The following is a 21823-nucleotide window of genomic DNA, read 5'->3' on the forward strand; positions in this document are numbered from 1 at the left end:
GGGGAGGGGCGCCTGGGTGGCTCAGTCGTTAAGCGTCTGCCTTCGGCTCAGGTCATGATCCCGGGGTCCTGGGATCGAGCCCCGCATCGGGCTCCCTGCTCTGCGGGAAGCCTGCTTCTCCCTCTCCCACTCCCCCTGCTTGTGTTCCTGCTCTCGCTATGTCTCTCTCTGTCAAATAAATAAATAAAATCTTAAAAAAAAAAAAAAATCACGTGGGGAAGATGAAGAAGTACAGGGTGGACAGAGCCTGGGTCCCTGAGTCCCTGCTTGGAAGAGAGGTGTCCACTGATCAGGAGACCCATCTGGATTTAGGTGAGCAGGAAATAAACTTTTTTTTTTTTAAGATTTTATTTATTTGACAGAGAGAGAGAGAGTGCACGCGTGCACACAAGCAGGGGGAGCTGCAGAAGAAGAAGGAGAAGCAGGCTCCCCACTGAGCACGGAGCCCGATGTGGGGCTCATCCTGAGATCTTGACCTGAGCCAAAGGCAGACACTTAACCGACTGAGCCAGCCAGGCGCCCCAGGAAATAAACTTCCATCATGACATACTTTTGGATTTGTTTGTTGTGGCAGTTAGAAATTCCTGCTGATAATCTGTCAAATATTTTCTAGTTCAAGTACTTGACTTACGTTGGGAAAAAAGTCATACCTTTAAAACACACGATTTCCATTTCATTTTGTCAAGGTAAGTTATATTTACATAAACAACAAATAATTCCCTTATCCTCAAGCACCTCAGTCACCCCAAGCAAGAGGAAAGTCTCCATTGTTCTGCCCGTTCCTTCCCTGAACGCCTGGGTATTCATTTCCTGAGAGCATTGTCTTAATCTAGAAAACAGTGCTATGCTACTGGGTATTTACCCCAAAGATAAAAATGCAGGGATCCGAAGGGGTACGTGCACCCTGATGTTTATAGCAGCAACGTCCACAATAGCCAAACTACAGAAAGAGCCAAGATGTCCATCAACAGATGAATGGATAAAGAAGATGTGGTATATATACACAATGGAATATTATGCAGCCATCAAAAGGAAAGAAATCTTCCCATTTGCAACAACGTGGATGGAACTGGAGGGTATTATGCTGAGCGAAATAAGTCAATCAGAGAAAGACATATATCATATGATCTCACTGATATGAGGTATTCTTAATCTCAGGAAACAAACTGAGGGTTGCTGGAGTGGTGGGGGGTGGGAGGGATGGGGTGGCTGGGTGATGGACATTGGGGAGGGTATGTGCTATGGTGAGCGCTGTGAATTGTGCAAGACTGTTGAATCACAGACCTGTACCTCTGAAACAAATAATACATTATATGTTAAAAAAAAAAAAAAGAAGAAGAAGATAGCAGGAGGGGAAGGATGAAGGGGGAAGATCTGAGGGGGAGACGAACCATGAGAGACGATGGACTCTGAAAAACAAACTGAGGGTTCTAGAGGGGAGGGGGTGGGAGGATGGGTTAGCCTGGTGGTGGGTATTGAGGAGGGCACGTACTTCATGGAGCACTGGGTGTTATGCACAAACAATGAATCATGGAACACTACATCTAAAACTAATGATGTGATGTATGGGGATTAACATAACATAATAAAAAAAAAAGAATGCATTAAGAATAAAAAAAAAAAACAGTGCTATGTCAGACAGGCAGGAAAACTAATGAGCTATGATCATTATACCTTCCTACAGCCTTGCAACGGTTCAGGTCTCCACACATAGTTGGGGGGGACAGAACTGGGTCATGGCTGATCCGTTTAAACGCTTAAGTCTGCTCTCCCACTGCCCCCAAATACACCTTCCCTAGTCCTTTCTTTGGGCTAAGTGTTCCTGCTACTCCCTTCTCCCACCCTTAAATACCCAACAGAAGGATTACCGGTCACTCACCCAATGCATGGATTGGTCTGGTACCTCGGCGCTGTGTAGGAGAAAGGGGAGATATTCTTGTCTACAAAAGATCCGAACCCCAACCGGAAGTTGCTGGTGAGCTTCCTCATCTCCTCGGCGAGCTTGGTGCCCAGGTTCCGGATGCTGTCCAAGTCATCCTTCATGGACAGGGAGAGGTCCATCAGGTAGTACAGGTCCACAGGATAATCCTCCACCTGTCGAACCTGCAGCTGGAAAGTAGTCTTGTCACCTGTGCCAACAGAGAGGCCATGCACATTGGAGGTCATCCGACTTGCTGGGGGCTGAAGGGATGGATTTCGCTTTCAAAGCTGGTCCCCCTCTTACTTTTCTTTAGTGACTGCATACCTCTCAGAAGAAATATTTTTCTTGGAAGTGGAGTAACTGAAGGGAACACGGTGCTGAGGGGGAAGGTCTAGGTTCTTCTTCCAAATACTTGGCTCAGGATTTTTAAGGAAACTCTTTAACAACTAGTCTCCTCAGTGGTGTTCTGTTTTGTCAGCAAAAAGGGCAGGTGGTGGACAATGAACCAGACAATTCCATGGACATAGATTAGGTGACAGTCGCCCACCAACCACACACCAACTTCAGAGAAAGGAGTGGCCAAGTTGGGAATGTGGCCAGGAGGAGACTGTAAAGGTGTGAATGAAATAGAAAAGAGGGAATAAACCAAAGGAGGTACGCACATGAGTGATTAAGAACTAAGGCGGGAAGAGAGAGGTACAAGGCAAGGGGGAGTGGGAACACACGGTTACTTAACATACCCCCAAAGGGCAAAAATATTTATGCTTCTGCCACATGTCACCTTTTTCTATTTCCCTAGCCACTTATAGACAATAGTATTTAGTTCTTGGGCATATTTGACATTTTGGGATATCACAGACACAAATCATTATCATCGGAAACTGTATGTATAAATACAGGAAGACAGATTCCAAATTTTAGCACCAATCAAAATGAAGGGGGAAAAGAGAGAGAAAAAGAAAAAAAAAAAAAAAAAAAAAACAAAATTTGTCAACTAGCTATAAGAAAGAGAAAATAATTTTTAGTTCCATAGTAAGAGTCAGAGACAGAGGAGAAGGAGGAATTAATTCAGAGGGGAAAAAACGAAGAGAAAAACCAGTGTCACCTACCAGGGCTTACAGAAAGGCCCAAGTCAGCGCCACAACCAGAGGACTCATGCCAGGATAATGATCCTAAATCATTTCATAGGCTCTAAAAACACATCATTTAGAGCCAACTTTAAGAAGCAATCATACCAGGTAATTCTATTTGCCCTTGAGCTTATTCGTTTTTCAGAAGCACCAAGATGTCCTTGAACTCTCTGGGTAGAAGAGCTGTACGCACATTTGAAATCTGGACAGACGTGCTCTGTGTTTAGATGTGCAACAGCGAAGCCGGCCTCTCCTACCCAGAGGGTCCACGCCTGGTCTGCTGGCAGTCACCGCCCAGGGAAGCTGACCAGCAGCAAGCAGAAGCCTTCTAGAACTTGCAGGATAAGGACCGAATCCCGTGTGCCCCCTCTCCTCCTCCCACCCCAGACAAGGCCATGTTGCATTATCTAGACCATGGAGATTCAAATGGCCAAAAGATTTCAGTCCAAGTTCCAGCTCTGTCCCTTGGCCGGGGTGCAACCTGAGCGGCAGTGCCCTCGGCGATACGATGGAAAAACTGATTAAGGCTATGAAGCACTCCTGTGGAGAGCCGTGTTTTGCCAGCAGCAAAGGCCTGCATAAATGAAGTATAATTATTATAATTACTCTCTGTTGCCTGAGTGACAGCACCGAACCCGCTTCCCTGGACTAGTCTTTGCGTGTATTGCTCCAGCTTCCTCGAGACTGGTGTAGTTTGGGTTGCCTGTTGATACAAGCCTATTTTTAAAAACCAGCAGAACTGACTCAAGCAGAGGAATGCTGAAGATTTCTTCCAGAATGAATTCTGGAGGGCTGCAAAGTCGGCCTCTGGTTCCCATCGGGCAGACAGAGCAGGTCCCAGCACTGAGCCCCTCCCAGCCCTGGATGACACATCACGGTGGGGAAGGGGCAGGAGGGAGGAGAACTTGGGGTGGCGGAGTGCCTCCTTGGTCTTTGTGTGGACAGACCACAGACCCCCAGTGGGCAGAGCCTGCGATCATGTCTGCTCTGTCTGACCCCATCACCTCTTCGAAGGGGCTTCTGCATTTTCTCTCGCCTGTGCCCTTCCCCCAAAGTTCCCAACTACATCTTCTTTTAACCAGAATCCACTTTTGTGGACTATGAGTAATGCACTAATGAGCACTTTAGGACCAGGAAGTCGGGAACAGCTTGGACTTGAGGAGGTACCTGTGGGAGGGAAGAGGGTACTGGACTTGGAGAACGAGAGCTGGGTTGGAATCCAGACCTTGTCACCAAGAGCTCGGGAGACTTCAGGCCCCTCTAAATTTGCTGCTCAATTTCTAGATCCATAAAATGGGAGGATGTTAATTGCTGTGGGGATCAAAGGAAACAATGTATCCTAACACAACACAAATGCCTCTACAGGAGGAAAACTTCCACCTGGGGTGCCCCCAGAAGTCAGTTATTAAAGCAATTTCCTGTAGGGATCAAAAGGGAGACAGAAAATTCTGCCAGAAACTTGTGTGTAAATGGCTATAGCCATGGGCATTAAATTTAACTCCACATTTTCCAGAAAGGGAAACAACGTGTGACACACAAGTCTGTGTGTGCCAAGCAGGTATCTACTCTGAAGTGAGAAAGCTCTTAGCATCAAATTCTAAGAGAAACTGATTCCTGAGTAAGTACACATACCCCTCCCCATTCAGGGGTTGCCAATGTTAAAACAGAAGTATTTCTCCCCGTTTTCCAAAAAGGGAAGGGCATAAGAAAGAGGGTAATATCATCAGCGTTCAGAATGGGGGTTTACTGCTGCCTCAGCTACACCTGAGTTTAAATGCCACAAACTCCTCAGGGGGCCCTGGCAATAACGGGATGTTGTGTCAGCAGATTTTGGAAGGACCGACATTCCTGGACCAATTCTCAGTGTTAGTGCTAAGTGTGGGAGTTAAGCAGCGGTGTACCAGCCCCTCTATGAGCAAGGTCAGCAGACTGAAGAAGAGGCCATCGCTGCGTGCAGGCACAAGGTCTGGGGCCCACTTTCCACCTTTGGACACACTTCCAGAACCACGCACACTTAGACACACTCCGGCATTATATCCAGCTATGCAGTTCTGCGCCCGCCACTCGAGACATGTCACCTCCATGTGTCCAGCAAAGAGCAGAGCCCTTCTCACCTTCACCGTCGGGGCTCGGTCAGCACCTGCTTCCGGTGATGCCATCCCAGCTCACAGTCCTCCCTCCTCCCTCTCCACATCAGACCATGATGGGCTCGTCCTCCCCTGCGGCTGCGCCCTCCTCTCTGGGGCCATTCCACATACCCACCACTTGGGACCAGTGGCAGGATCAAACACAGGAGACAAAGCACACACCCCAAAAAAGCTGACCGCCTCGCACCTGTGAGGATGCAGCAAGCAGTCCCTCTCGTGTCCTGGTTTTTCCCACTTCCAAAGCCCCCAGCTCCAACAGTGCTTTGTGCAGAATTCCTACCGCTTGCTCAGTTCATAAGTGTAGGTTCTCCTACTGTAATCAAATATCAACCAACCACTTGAAATGTACTTTTAAAGTTTGTTTTCTCTCTGCCCTCCCTTCCATCAAAAGTGAAGAGAGAGAGAGTCAGGGTGCCTGGATAGCTCAGTGGGTTGGGCGGCCAACTCTTGATTTTGGCTGGGGTTGTGATCTCAGGGTCGTGACATCAAGCCCCACGTGGAGCTCTGCGCTCAGTGGAAGAGTCCACTTGAGGATTCTCTCCTTCTCCCTCTGCCCCTCCGCCCTCAAATAAACAAATAAATACATCTTAAAAAAAAAAAAAGTGAAGAGAGAGTGAAGGAGCGAATTCCACCAGGAACTTCTGATATTTTTAAGACTGATTTTTGTTCAAATGTTCAAACAAAGTAGTATTCCAACCAATAAAGACTCTTGCCATCCCCAAATAAATATAAGTAGTTTTTGATTCCTCAGAATTACCCTTCTGTGCCAAAAATTGAAAGAAAGAAGGGACACATTAAAATCAGCTATATTACAAACAGGACCTCAGCTGAACAGGGAATTAGGGCCCAGGTGCACACCTTAGGACGATCGTCTAGCTCTTCTGTTTACTGGAGCACTATCCCAGAATTAAATCCAGACCTAGAACCAAAGAATTACCACCCTGGTCTAGGACAAGGCTGGTGTGCCATACTGCACCCCACTCCTCACTGCAGAATTCTGACTCTTGACAGATGGAACCAAGGAAGGAACCATGTGAAGACAGGATTGGCTTCTACCAGTGTCTGCCCCAAGTATTAGAGCCTGGCATTCCTAGTTTCCTTGAAAATAACCCAGTCTTAGTCCATTTGGGCTACTCTAACAAGTACCCATAGACTGGGGGCTTATAAGCAACAGAAATTTCTCTCTCGTGGTCCTGAAGCCTCTAAGTAAGTCCAAAATCAGGGGGCAAGCATGGTTGGGTTCTGGTAAGAACCTTCTTCTGGGTTGTAGACTGCTGACTTCTTGCCGTGACCTCACATGGCAGAAGGGAGGAGAGAGCCCTCTGGGGTCTTTTTAAATTCATAGCACTAATCCCATTCATGAGGGCTCCACCCTCATGACCTAAGCACCTCCCAAAGACCCTACACCTCCTGATACCGTCACACTGGGGGTTAGGATTTCAATTTATAAATGTTGGGGGGAAGGCACAAACATTCTATATTAGCCAACCTCTTATCCATCCACCATCAAGTCTTTCTTAGACTTTTTAATAAAGTATGTACTCTGTCAGTCTGGGTGGCAGAAGCAATACCAAAGTCAGGTAACTAACTGGCACCTCCAAAGTAGAACCCGGGAGGAGAGCGGAAAAAAGCAGCACAGACAAGGGCTGGCAGGAAACCCATCTCAAAAACAACCAATCCCCTAGGTTAGTTACTAGTGCTGTACCAATGTCAATTTCCTGGTTTTAGTAATGCACTTTGGTTATGTAACATTACCAGGGAAAGCTGGAAAGGGTATATAAGAGCACTATTACTTTTGCAACTTCTTGTGAGCCTACAGTTATTTCAAAATAAAACACTTAATATGAAAAAACAAAACTACTAGTCAATGAGCTAAAGGATAGAGGAAAATTAATGACTTAAGTAAACCCTTTCTAACTGCCCCAGTGCTTCAAAATCACCACTAGCCTTTTATTTATCATTTCAATAAGCTTTATTCTAAAGTTTATATCCTTTGTTAAAAGAATTTTTTAAGATTGTTTTCCTGACATACGGTTTCCAGGACTGGAAACAAAATGGAAAACATGATCCTGTGTTTATACAAAATCCTGCTTAAAGTTTGGCAGTTCCTCAAAAAGTTAAACATAGAATTACCATATGACCCAGCAATTCTACTCCTAGTTACACACTCAAGATTATTGAAAACACATGTCCACACAAAAACTTGTGCATGAATGTTCACAATAACATTAGTCATGATTGCCCCAAAGTGAAAACAGTCGCAATATTCATCAGCAAAAATGTGGCATATCTATACATACACAAAGGAATATTATTTGGCCATAAAAAGGAATGAAGTCTTGATAAATGCTACAACATCAACGAATCCTGAAGACATTTTGCATAGTGAAAGAAGCCAGACATAAAAAGCCATACATCATATGATTTATATAAAACGTTGAGAATAAGCACAACCATAGAAATAGAAAGTAGATTAGTGGTTGCCTAGGGCTGACTGTGGCCGGGAGGGAAAAGACAAGGAGTGACTGTTAATGTATACAGGGTTTCTTTTTGAGGTGAGGAAAATGTTCTGGAATAAGACAATGGTGATGGTTGTACAATGTTGCAAATATACTACAAACCACTGAATTATATAACTTTAAAACGGTGATTTGGGGCGTCTGGCTGGCTCAGTCAAAAGAGCATGTAACTCTTGAATTCGGGGTCATGAGTTTGAGCCCCACACTGGGAGCAGAGATCACTAAATAAATAAACTTAAAAAAAATTTAAAAATAAAATTATTTTTAAAAATAAAAAAATAAAAATAAATGGTGACTTTTATGGTATGTGACTCACATCTTAATTTAAAAAAAAAAGAAAGAAAGAAAGAAAGAAAGAAAAGAAAAGAAAGAAAACCAAAACAGAAAGTTCCACACAGAGGAAATTTTTTCTTTTTTTCGCCCCAGGCTTATCCTAGAACAATAACTTTGCTTTCCTGAAGCATCACTCATATTATTCTGAGGCTTGTCTTTGACTAGTCTAGTATAAGGTTGGCAAAGTGTTAACATTTCACTCAACAAATATCTATTATGAGGTATGGGGGAAGCAGGGCAAGGGAGGAGACAAAAAAGGATTTCTAAAATTAAATAATGGAAAAACCAACCACTAGATCTGAAAGCCTTCAGCAGAGTCAGGGGATGACTACCTTGAGGTTAACTATGCACTTGGTAAACTGAATGTTGTTAACTGCAACATAACATTCTCTTCTTCCCCCAAATAAATATCTGGGATTTGTCTCTTTAAAAATATTAAAATTTTCAACATTTTAAGAGGCTTCATTGGCTTCAGGGTTTCTATATTTGACAAACAGATTCACAAGATTCTAGACCTTTAGGAATTCTTGTTTTCATCAGATCTCCTCCAAGTGTTCAGCTCTATAAACAACCTCACAGTTTGGGTGTATTTTAACTGGGCAGCCAACCCCTCCATTACCTTGACCTCCACACAACCGGAGAGCTCACACACAGCACCCATGTCATGATTTTGTATAAAAACAGGATCACGCTTTCTATTTTATTTCCAATACCAGAAACTGTATCATAATGCTTAGCATGAGATGTGACTATACCATGACTTATAAAATTAGCAACTTCAGCTAATCCCCACACTAATCCCTGGCAATCCAGTAATTTGTGCCTCTCTGTCCAGCAGAGCCACTTATACCCTTTTTTTGTTTCTTATTTCCAAGACAATTCAATAGGCAAAAGAAAACATTTCTTATATATATATGATGACTTGGAGCTCTTTCTAACAACAACCACACGCATATCAAAGTAAGACTGATTTCCTTCTTCCTTAAGTGAACATACGTTGAGCTTTATGCATAAATCAGTATCGTGCATACATGTGATGCCAAGAGGACTCTGCCCAAGAAGGCTGCCTTCACTCCAATCACTTCTTTAACTGCTCGTTGGGGGCTGTTTAAAAAGCTGGTTGGTAAACCAAATCAAACAACAGTCTCTCCGCCTCAGAGTCACACCTTCATTCTGATTTTAAGTAGGATTGAAACTGTGGCATCTCTGACTTTGTGTCCCTCCAGCTCCTTCCTAAACTAAATCTACCCTAAAGAATAAGGATTTGCCACCATGAAGGAATATATTTCTTAGAAAACCAGGGGCTCTGAGAGCAATTCTAAATGAGGAGTTCCAAAAATATAAGTTAAGAACCTCCCCTGATGATGACCTGAAACTATAAACTTGGTTGGCGATGTGAATTTTGGTCTTTGTTAATTATTAAGTTAATTATTATATTCACTTATAAGTGAATATAAGTAAAATGTATAAATACATTTTAAGTGTTATGAAAATTATGAACATGTGAATAGAGACAGGGTCCAGTAAAAATGAAAAACTACATCGCATGAAAGTGGATGATTTCTCAAGAATTTCCTTTAAGTTACTGCTATACTGTAATTAAATACAAAAGAAGATACTCATTCACCTTAACTGATAGCTACTTTTATTCCACATGATGTTCCACGATCTTAATCGTCTGCCACAACCCCCACATCCCCTCTAGGTCACAGCCCCTGACCCTGAGCCTGTCTTCATGTACGGAGATGAGTTATCTTAACCCAGAGGACATCGCCAAATAGCTGCCCACATAAAGGCGCAGCTGACTCCTCTTGTCTCTACCCAGTCACACAGCTTTGCCAGGGCTCCCTTCCTTCTCTCTCTCAGCGTGGTAGCTCACCAAACAAAAAGGCTAAGTGTCACTTCCAGTGGATGACTTGTAAAAATAGCAGCCTCAACTAATCCCCGCACTAATCCCTGGCGATCTAGTAGCTTGTGCCTCTCTATCTAGCAGGACCACGTACACCTTTTGTTTCTTATTTCCAAGACAATTCAATAGGCAGAATAAAACATTTTTAAATATATGATGATAGCAACAACAAGCATGTCTAAGCACTTACGATGGCAGCGCTGGGCTAAATCCATCTCTGAGACACTGAGAATCGCTATTCAAACCTAGACCTCGCTGACTCCAGAATCTGCATCTTTGGCCACTACTCTCTGAAAATAATGGTAATTTTAACTTTTTAAAGTGTATGTATGCAAAAAGTCTCATTTAAGCCTCTGAACGTGGCTGTGAGGAATGAAGGTGATAAAGACCTTGAGATGTGAAGGGGTGGGGTAACCTGCCCAGGACCTCCAAGCTAGGGACATAGCCAGCGCTAGAACCCAGGATGGCCAATCACATCCACGATCTTGCCACCAGCTCCAAGCGGCCCTGAAGTCTAAATCAATCATCTGGAAGTAGTTATTGCCAATGGTTTCTTAGGCAATGAGATAGAAGAAAAGGCTAAAAATCAAAGGAATTTGGAAATAAGCTACCTTCTCTCAAAATATGACAAATTTAAACACATGCATATCCACTTTTTGACATCACAATTCTAATGTGTAGAATATTATATTTAAAAAGTGGTTAACTAAAAAAAGTCAGGAGTTTTGTAGTCGCAAGACCATTTCTAACTGGCAGACCTTGAGTAGGTCGCTCTTCATGTGTAAAATGGTCTTAGCTACCTTAGAATAGGCCAGGTATTTAGCACATAGTAGGTACATAAAATCCGTTAGTTTCCTCATAACACAGTCAATTCTAGGGCTTGCAGGAGCTCTAGGGTTATAAAATAACACTATAAGTTTGTCCCTTCAGAATGCCATGGACTCAAATGGAATTTGCTGACAAGAAAAAATACATTTTCCTGGAAGCAGCACTTTCCTGAGACTTGCATTAACTAGGGAGTAAATCTAGCAGTATCCTCCCATGAAATGCAATAACATTATTCATAATAGCCAAAAAGTGGCAGCAACTCAAGTGTCCACTGATGGATGAATGGACCAACAAAATGCAGTATACACAAACAATGGAGTTTTATTCAGCCTTAAAAAGGAAGCAAATTCGGACACACACTACAACACGGATGAACCTTGAAAACATGTTCTGAGTAAAATAAGCCTGACATAAAAGTAAAAGCATTGTATGAGTCCACTTATATGGGGCACCTCAAGTAGTCAAACTCATCAAAACAGAAAGTAAAATGGTGGCTGCCAAGAGTGAAGGTGGGGGTAGAATCAAGAACTAATGTTAAGGGACACCTGGCTGGCTCAGTCCATTAAGCCTACACCTCTTGATTTCCTTGACTTCGGTCCAGGTCATGATCTCAGGGTCAAGGGGCTCCTGCTCAGCAGGGAGTCTGCTTCTCTCCCTCTCCCTCTGCCCTTCCCTGTGTTCTAAAGAACACATGTGCGCACTCTCTCACGCGCGCTCTTTCTCTCTCTCTCTCTGAAATAAATAAATAAATCTTTAAAAAAAAGAACAAGTGTTTAATGGGCAGAGTTTCAGGTTGGGATAATGAAAAAGTTTTGGAGATGGATGGTGGTGATAGTTAGACATGGTGAATATATTTAATGCCATTGAACTATATACCTTAAAATGGTTAAAATGCTCATTTTATGTTACATATATTTTACCTCAATAAACAAATAGCAAAGATGCCGATCTGTCCACAGGAGCCTTATACTCTGCTTCCTGGGGCCTGGGAACCAAGCCTTTCTGTCTGCTGGCTCTGCTCTCAGCCTGCCCCAGCTCACCTTCCCATTACTAACCCATTCCCTCCCCAGGGCACTCACCTGGCCGCAGGTTCAGGGCAATCTTCTGCGGTGTCATCTGAATGACATCTGAGCTGGCGGGACTGGAGCCCTTGCTGCTGAGAGGCAGGCTCCGCAGGACCTGGGTGCTGCTGGCTGGGCTCTCAAACTCACCCCCGCAGCCGTTTCTGGCCAGGTTTGCCTTCAAGTCACACCGGGAGGTGATGGAGCGCAGGCTCCCGAAGTCCTAAGTGCAGCAACAAAGGAAGAGGGCAGAGAGTGGTCAGGCTGTCTTTCCAGAGCACCTCGGGGTGTGGACCCATCAGCATCTGGTGCATGCACCTGAAACGCTCCGCACTCCATTTTCATTGTCCGAAATGGGTGAAAATGATAACACGTACCCCAAATGCCTCACTGAGGATTACAAGGGTCAATGAAGGTGCTGGATACAAAAGCACTTTGTAAACTGTAAATGCGTAATAAAAATGCTCGGTTTCGTTGTTACTTTAATGATCAAAATTCGTAAAAGAAAAAAAATGGGTCTGTCTGCATAATTAGTTGGAGGAAAGTACCTGAAATGGTCTGTTGCACAACTTAGTATGTTTTAAAGATACTATATAAGTAGACAAGTAGTCATCATTCAGCAATCAAGAGTTAACTTGCAGGGGGCGCCTGGGTGGCTCAGTCGTTGGGCGTCTGTCTGCCTTTGGCTCAGGTCATGATCCCAGGGTCCTGGGATCGAGCCCCGCATCGGGCTCCCTGCTCCGCGGGAAGCCTGCTTCTCCCTCTCTCACTCCCCCTGCTTGTGTTCCCTCTCTCGCTGTCTCTCTCTGTCAAATAAATAAATAAAATCTTAAAAAAAAAATTTAAAAAGTTAACTTGCAGGCACTGCACATTACACAACCATTCTGCAAGACAACATGGTGATAAACATTGTACCCTTTGACCCAGTGGCCCAGTCCCAGGAATTTATCACAAGAAGTCAATCAAAAGAAAGTGGAAACTCTGTAAGATACATACTGCAGTGACATTTAGAATAGCATGATCTTAGAAACCTAAATCCCTCAACCATAAGAAAAACATGGTATACCACCCCCATAGATGACATAGTCATTCAAAATGATGAAGACTGAAAAGAAAGTTCAAAACATACTAAGAAAAAAAATCAGAAAATAAAATTGTATCTGCATTAGGATTCGAAAGGAAAACTTTAAAAATAAAGATAATTGAGGCATTAGTGTAGACGGACTAAAATTACATTTTTTCTTTTATCATCTTTACTGTTGTTTGAACAATAAAGCCACATTGATAAGACAAATCTTTCTTTTCTTAAGCTGGATTTAGGAGAAGGCTAGATATCAGGATGACCCAACTTCATCTGGGGCACCAGGAGTTTAGGCCATTCGCTTTAAAATGAAATAACATACTCTATTATAAAATATGGTACTTCGGAAGTATTGATTGTTTTCCAGTAAGGGAATTTTTAACAGCAAAGCAAATCCAGGATGCTCTCTGCGCACCCTCTCACTGATGCATGTAGAAAATAAGATCGCCTCCACCAGCTGGCTGGATGCCAGTGCTGGCCCAGATCATCCTCCTGATCGCTGGAGGAGTTACGATGCTGACCTCTTCCTCGCCCCTCTGTAACACTTTGCCAGAAAGCCTCAGCTGAGTCAAGTGTCCTCCCTGCTGTGTTAGGAGCCAGACTGCTAGCGGAAGCACAGAGACTTGGAGAACTCGCCCTCCGCCATGGTCTAGGATGCCCCAGGGCTAGCCAATGCCCGTTCGAGCCTTCACAAGATTCAACACTAAGAAGTCAAGAAGAATTTGCAGTGTTTTTATGTAAGTGAAACCAGATGTGTTGTTCCGGGCCTCTGTGACTGTTGTTGTTGTTTATTTTATAATTGAATTTTTTTTTCCACCCCTGGAGATCTTGCCCGTTGACCTCAGGGACGGTGCCGTAAGTCTAAGTGGCTCCAGACACTCGTGGAACAGGTGAGAAAATAAATATTCTAGCTTAACATAAGTATCCTTGAAATGATACAAGATTTCAAAGCTAGGCTTTCCAAACTGGGTTCCAAGTGGCCGAGCTTGGCTCTGATGTAGAAATTCTAATAAAGCAGTGACAAAGCCCAGGGATGGGGGAAAGGAGAGGTAACCTCCTGAGAGCCCTGCAGTAGTGGTCTGCTGTCTGGAGCTGTCTGCAGCGAAAGTCTAACTGGCTGTCCAGAGCTGGAAGGGCTCAAGGGCTCACCGGCTCAGAGCCTCCTCGGTGAAAATTTCTGAGCTTCCTGCTGGCACCTGGCGTCCTGGGCCTTGCTGCCAGCTACTCTCGTTCTGACGAGCTGCTTGTGCTCGGCCCAGTTCTGACTCTCAAGGTACACTGTCTTGAGCAGTCTAGGGCAATACTCTGCCACCAGGTTGGCAATGAAAGCATCTTTGGTCGCCCCGGAGTGATGGCAACCCCCGACACCCTGCCCATTGGTCTGAAGCAGCTTGCATTCTGGAATAGACTAGGTCACAGAGCCAACCTGCTTCACTCTAAGCAGGAGGTAGTTGCAGGATTCCTAAATCCACAGCCTTGGCAATTCATTTCAGCTTGGTCATCGAGATCATGCCCTACTGCCCAGACACCTGCACCAGCAGTGAACTTCACCCAAGCTTCCCAGTCATCCTGCTCAAAGGGGTTTTTGACAGACCCTACCAGTCCTTGATGGAGAACTTGTACAGGGCCACCTGCTGGCCAGGGAAGATGTACCTGCTAAGATCATCAGAAGACTTAAGGTCCAGGTCATCCTTCCCTGACCTGAAGAACTCAGAGACAGCCACACCCATGCCAATTACAACCAGATCTGTGTGTCTGGCTTTCCCAACTCTACTCTAGAGGCTCTGAGGCTTCTTTAATCTCTAGGATATTAGGAATAAGGCTCTCCTCATTCCCCTCATTGGTAACAGCTTATTTCTCCTTAATAATATTCTTCGAGGTTGTGGCACACCTCCACTCCAACGCGCATGGCTTCCCGGAAGTTTGCTGCACAGGCACGGCAGGGCCGTCAGCCTTTGTATTGTCACTGGTTGCCAGTATGAGAACTACCAACGACCACGTGAAAACTGCAACTTGCGGGGTGGCTGGCTGGCTGAGTCGGCAGAGCATGAGACTCTTGATCTAGGGGTGGTGAGTTCAAGCCCCGTGTTGGGCATAGAGACTACTATTAAACAAACAAACAAACTGCAACTCATAAGGTGCCCTCAGAAGTGCCAGTCAAGTCAGCAACGGGACAACACAGGGAGCCCTTCCCAGCAGCTGCAGCAGGACACACAGCAAGGGACACCCTACTGAGGCACCTGTACCAAATTCAGATTTAGTCTCAGTGCCACCCATCTCTATCATCAGTTTGTCAACCTTCTCCTATTTCACAGAGTTGAGTGTCCTGTTACTTGGGGCAGGCCCAATGACTTCAGTGATGTGTTCAACAGCCTTTGAGACACCTTTACCTGTATATTGAGTCTTGTCATTGTCGCAGGGCTCTGAGGCCTCAAAGACACCCCCTGAGGCACCTCTGGGCGTGGCAGGTGTGAAGCACATTTTGAGAGTAAGGCAGCTGCCTCAGCAGTGGGATTCCCACATAGCTGAGGGGCCATCTGGCTCAGAATCTGAAAAGAGCCACAACTAATTGCTTGCTGCCCAAGAAAAGGACAGAGAGTGCTGCAGGCCCAGCTGGGAATGCTGACCCCCCAAGCCCAAGTGTTTCTCCTCCTCCTCTACTCCTGAGCTCTTCTCTAGATCGTCCTTCAGATGCCAGAGACCTGACACTTGGGCCCTCGTGCAGGTGCTAGAAGACAGCAAGTTGCAAGAGGAAGGGACTTTGAATGCATCGCCTGGTGCCAGCCCTGCTCTCTATGGGTGAGGCATCAGAGGCCCACATGCCAAAGCTCATGCCTCAGTTCATCCCAGAAACTCAAGTTCATTGGGCTTCAGCTGCCTGGACCCCAGTGCTCTTTGCATCGCCTCCCTTCCATCTCAACAAAGGCCACGGCTGAATGCTGCAGTAGGAAACTCTGGCTCCACAGATCCCATCCCTCTGATTTTAGTATTTCCTTGCTGCCCCGAAGGCAGAGATCTTCCTGCCATCTGTCAGACTTGGAGGATAAATATTCTCTCTTATTCAGAAAAACAGGTATGGAAGGAGAGGGGGGACTTCATCTCAACATGGAAAAATGGAAACTAGTTTCAGGAAGGGCTTCTACTGGGGCAGAGCACAACTGCGTGCAGATGCTCCTAATGCTCTGAGCTGGAAGGAGTTTCAGCTCATGGAGGAAGCATCTGTCCTTGGTCTCCAGAACTGCATCCATCAACCCTCCAAGGACTCATAAAAGGAAACGGCATTACAGGCAAACTTCCAAGAGAAGCAACAGAATGGGAACAGGAACTTGAAACATCTTTTATGGCTTTCAGTCACTCTGTGGTAACATAAAAAAGACAAGGGAAGTGTTCCAAATGTCGATCCCTTTTTATTTGTTACAACATTGGCCTTTGCAAGTTGTGGTAACTTGCTCCCCTCTCCTTGCTCCTATGCGGCCTATGAAGTGGAGGATAGGATGAGCTCCACCGTTGGCTGTAACATTGTAACACCTAACTCCCTGGACATTTTGTTCACCAAAATCTGTCTCCCTGCAGTGAAAGCCAGCGCCCACATCCTGGCCAGTGTGGTGGGGTTCATTCAGGTTTGTCTGAGTGGGCCACACTATCGTGAGGGAATCCGCACACCACCCTGCCTACTTTTGCTGAAGGCTGGAACTCTAAAAAGATGTGGGTGTTGGTTTGGGGGTGGGGAGGACGGATTCTTGTTTGTTTCTGAAACAGCAGGGGTGGAAGAAGAGGAACCCCAGCAGGAAAGGAGGCAGACAGGCCCAATTTCTGGGATGAAAATGGAAGAAACAAACTGGTGAACAGGCAGGGAGCCTGGCAGAGAGGTGGGCACAGGTGGGGGAGCTGACTGCCCTCTGAGGCGGGGCTTTCCCCTGGGGTACGGCAGGGCCACACCAGTTCCACAGAGCCCTCGTTGATGGGGGGGGTGGGGGTGGCGGGCATAAGGTAAGCCTCGCAAACTGAAATCTGCGCATGAGCAACACACTACCCTCCGCCTGGGGGATGGAGAAATCCCTCTGTCAGCTTTCAGTCAGCTCATTTAATTCACTGAACAAATATTTATGAAGCATCTACAATAGGCCACAATTATTCCTTTCATGACCACAAAGAGATTTTCTTTCAAAGAATCTATATTTTATTGTGAGCTGGAGTGAATGCTCATTTTTTTCTTCATTTCCTCCCAGCTCAAAGGAGCATACAGGCAAAGTCTCCTCGATACCCTGGACACCATAATTTCCCCTGAAAGTCCACTCAGCCCATTACAGGATGCTACTGTGGTCTTGTCTAAGCTGTAAAATAGGATGCTAGTGTGGTTTCGTCTTCGCTGCCCGGCTTTTTTGTTTTCTTGTCAGGGACCCTGGTCCTAACTACCTAAGTGTCCAATTAACTTCTAACACTGTCTTGCTTCCCTGCCTCCAAACGGTCTCCCTTCCTCCTGCCTCCAGCCCTACTGACCCCTTCATTTCTGCTTCTCCATGTCTACTTCCAAGGCAAAGACCCTTCACCCCAGCCTACATTTCCCCAGTCTTCTTCCATTCCAACCCCATTTCCATCTATACGCCGCAGGCCAGTGGCCTTGCCTCCCTGGTCCTTCTCCCTCTGGTTTCTCAGCAGCATGTGCTGGTCGTGGCCACATCACCTCAAGGTGTCTCGCTGTCATGCCCAACAGCCTCCCCACTTCCCCAGCCCTGTGTGCAATCTCCTAGCCTGTCTTTGTCTCCTCTCCCACTCCCACCAACTCTGCTTTCTATCCTCACAGGGAGTCTGGGTCCTTCAGCCCTGCCCACTTCTCCTAAACCACCGTCCTCTTGCAAGCCACACTGGCCTCCCTGCTTCCAGCACGAACCCTATGCTCCCTGTCTTCCTAGGCACACAGCTACGTCCGGTCTCCTGGTTCTCCTTGCAAGTAGGAATAGTGACGTGACTGGGTGGTCGGCAAGAAAGTGTGAGTGGAAACAAGGTGGGCTGCCCCGGGCCTTGCCGGGAAAGCATACACACACTCTGCCCTGCAAATTCCTCTAACAGCTAGCTGGGCTGTGAGGCTTACAATCTTAGATGAGGCGCAGATTTCCACTTGAAAAAAAATGACAGACAAAATGGATAATACACTACCAGATTTGTTGTGTATTTTATCCTGTGCAGTACAAACAGCACCCACAATGCTCACGCTGGCTGAGAAGCAGGGGCCAAAGGAGTGTCACGAAGAATGAATTAGGGACAGGGGCTGAGGTGTGCAGTGGGAGCAGGCGAGGACAGGCAAGGACAGGCAGCCTCCCCCACTCCTGGTCTCAGAGTACCAGAGAGTCTGGCAACTCTAAAATCTTTTTATTTTAAAAAATTTTTTAAAAGATTTATTTAAAAAAAAAAAGATTTATTTATTTATTAGAGAGAGAGACAGCAAGCAAGCACAGGGTGAGAGGCGGAGGGAGAGGGAGAGAGAAACCAAGCAGGCTCTGTGCTGTGTGCAGCCCAACGCAGAGCTCAATCCCACGACCCTGAGGTCACGACCCAAAATGAAATCAAGAGTAGGATGCTAGGGTCACCTGGGTGGCTCAGTCGGTTAAGCGGCTGCCTTCGGCTCAGGTCATGATCTCAGGGTCCTGAGACTGAGCCCCGCATCGGGCTCCTTGCTCAGCAGGGAGTCTGCTTCTCCCTCTTCCTCTGCTGCTCCCCCTACTTGTGCTCTCACTCGTGCTCTCTCTCTCAAATAAATATCTTAAAAAAAAAAAAAGAGTTGGATGCTCAAAAGACTGCACCACCCAGGTGCCCCAAAAATAAAATCTTTAAACAAACAAACAAACAAAGGCCATGCAGCAGAACAGAGTAGAAAACCAGCAAGAAGTGCTGAGTGGGAGCTGGACATGGGCAGAATCAAATTCAGTACCTGTGGGAGAACACAAGAATGGGAGGGCAGACTGGGTAGAGGAGGTGGAATGAGGTTACAAGGAATGTTAAATGCAGAGTAAGGATCCCCACCCCACCTCAAGTAAAATAAGAAAGCACTGCGAGATCAAGAGCAGGGGAGTCCCAATGGAATATGTTCTGCGATTACTCCGTGCTGGTATCCAGTAACAACAGGTGGGCAGGCCCGAATCCACACGAACACACTGGTTAGGAACCTGGCCCTCCTTGACCGTCCACGAGGCACCAGCCCTCAGTGTAAACACATATCATATACTCTTGGCAGATACCTGACCTCTCTGATGCCATCCTAGGATGCATGGTTGGGAAGGCACTCAGCCACACTTACTCTGTCTTGCTAAAGGGCAGAGGTTGATCAAAAACCATTCCCAAACTATCCAAACCCAGCTCCCTGAAACACACTCAGGCCCCAGGGGGTAGTTCACCCCCAGAGAAAATGGGAAGCTGCATTCCCGTGCAGGCATCCCAGGAAGTTCTGCAGCCAAGACTGAGGCTCCGTGTAAGCCCAGGGAACCCGCTGGGCTGGGGCAATGCAAGGCTCCTCGAGACAATGTCATTCACTATCAATATTAGCACATCAGACTCTTGGAAGCACTAGCACAAGAGAGGAAGAAACCTAAAGTAGACAACTGACCCTGGCTTCCAGATCCCACTGCTTCCATTTACTAGAAGATACCATGGATGACAGCAGCAGTGTGCTGGATAACACTCATTCTGTTCACTAGCAGTCCCATCCCAAAGCCCTCTCACGCACTCATCTCGTTTTATACTCCCAGGAACACTGGAGGGTGGCAATTGTCACCATCATTTGACACATCAAGAAACTGGGAGTAAAGCACGGCAAAACTGAGATTTAAACTTTGGTTTTCCAGGGGCGCTGGATGGCTCAGTCAGTTAAGCATCTGACTTCAGCTCAGGTTGTGATCTCAGGGTCCTGGGATCAAGTCCCATATTGGGCTCCCTGCTCAGTGGGGAGTCTGCTTGTCCCTCTCCCTCTGCCTCTCACCCCCTGCTCATGCTCACTCTCTCTCAAATAAATATTTTTAAAAATTAAAATAAAAAATAAACTTTGGTTTTCTAACTACATGTTGTTTAAGCCCATCGCTTTTATCAACTATGAATTTCTGCCAGATTCTTGGCTGGATCTGAGGAGTCCAAGATGAATAAAACATAGTTCAGGTTTCCAAGAAGATGATGATTTAGTCAGTCACAGGCATGAAAACAACTCAACACAATACGAGGCTATAAGTGCTATCAAAGAAGTAGGGAATATAGGGAGACGAGGAGGGGATCATGGCCTGCACATGCAGACATGCAATAAATAGCAATCAGTGAAATCCTTCAGTCAATATTTATTGAGCAACTACTGTGTGCCAGACAACACTCTGGGTACTGGGGATATAGCCATGAAGAAAACAGATAAAACCCCTGCCTTCACATTCTGGAAGAGAGAGAGAACCTTCTCCTATCAAAGGGTCTGAGCGGACTGATGGATGAAGAGGTGGATGGATGTGTCTGGGAAAAAGCATAGAAGTCTTCACAGAGTAGATGAGCCCTGAGCTGATTCTTGAAAACACAACGACAGAACGTTGGTCAGGGAAAGGAGGGGAAGCCAGGAAGGCCTTCCAGAGGAGGAGCAGCTAGGGAAAACCATGAGGGCATCCATCAGGCAGGGCTCTCTGGGGATCTTCAGGTAGTTCCCTCTGACTAAAGTGCTGTGGGCAGGCAAGGGACAATGGTGGGGAGGCAGGAAGGGGCCATGGAACTTGGGCAGAGGATACCAGTGAAAGGTTTTAAAGAAAGTTCACAACAAACACACCACAATTAAGCACAAATACAATTAAGTTCCTATCTTGGGAAGATTTATTGGAATAAACTTATTGGGTTGAACCGATCCCCAGACCTCTGAGGCTGCATCATGACAAAGACGCTCAGCTTCCCAGGAGCCATCTCTTATCCTGATAGGTACTGTGCGCTGAACTGCAGAGACCGAGCCAGTCCAAGATGACAAGTCTTAGCTTCTCTAAAAAATAACCTTAACAGGGGCACCTGGGTGGCTCGGTGGCTTAAGTGTCCGACTCTTAATTTCAGCTCATGTCATGATCTCAGGTCATGGGATTGAGCCCCATGTTGGGCTCTGCCCTCAGCACAGAGTCTGCTTGTCCTTCTCCCTCTGCTCCTCCCCCTACTTGCATGCTCTATCTCTAAAATAAATAAATAAAACTTAAAAAGAAAAAATAACCACCTTAACAGTACATTTGTGCAAGGAGGGTTTGCGCCCTACGGTTCTAACAACAATTTCAAAAAGTGACCCAGAACTTTACTTCAAGACAGGAATTTTAGAAATTGATCATTTGCTGATGAGCCCACCAAGTTCTGATATTTGTCCTGCTTTATGACAACAATATTCCTAACATCTCCCTGAACTTGTAACCCTTCTTACAGGGCTTGAAGAAACAGCAACCATTATTTTTAATTATACCATAAAGGCCGATTCATAATACTCATATCCTCAGATAAGCCGCATGAAGACGCCTGGCCTCCATCCACATGCCACCCACTCACGCGTGTTTTGAACTATTATACAACAAACTCACTTCACATGCTCAGATCTTTTACCAAATAGCAGGAAACTATACAAGAGTCATACTGGCTCCCCCACAAAAGGGAAGGAAGTTCTTGTTTTCCTAAAATAGGATTAAAACACTCAACACTAAAGCCCCGACTGAAGTTATCACGTTATAAAAATGTAGCTTTGTCATTGCCCTGGGAAAAAGAAGAGGCAGCCTGCAGAATCCTTGCCCCCTTTCTCTGTATAGTCAACTTGGGTGCCAGGTGTAGCCCCCCCCCCCCCCCCCCCCCCCCCCCCCCCCCCCCCCGCCCCCAACCCCCCCCCCCCCCCCCCCCCCCCCCCCCCCCCCCCCCCC

The 21823-nt window shown here is 45.9% G+C and overlaps 1 protein-coding gene and 1 pseudogene across 2 annotated transcripts in view; both read right to left on the reverse strand.

Moving 5' to 3' along the window:
* ITGB5 (integrin subunit beta 5) overlaps nt 1-21823 on the reverse strand; it is a 115027-nt gene that overhangs the window by 81026 nt on the left and 12178 nt on the right. The window contains exons 3-4 of one of the 2 annotated variants that reach the window (XM_021692611.2): nt 11867-12071; nt 1880-2129 (exon numbers count right to left, since the gene is read on the reverse strand). In XM_021692611.2, the coding sequence (XP_021548286.1) occupies nt 1880-2129; nt 11867-12071 (455 nt within the window). Of the gene's footprint in view, nt 1-1879; nt 2130-11866; nt 12072-21823 lie in introns of those variants that run through there. The other variant, XM_021692612.2, reaches the window with a different exon arrangement.
* On the reverse strand, nt 14083-15410 carry LOC110582599 (annotated as a pseudogene).

The sequence above is a fragment of the Neomonachus schauinslandi genome, chromosome 1 (assembly GCF_002201575.2).
Source record: "Neomonachus schauinslandi chromosome 1, ASM220157v2, whole genome shotgun sequence".
NCBI classification, from domain to species: Eukaryota; Metazoa; Chordata; class Mammalia; order Carnivora; family Phocidae; genus Neomonachus; species Neomonachus schauinslandi.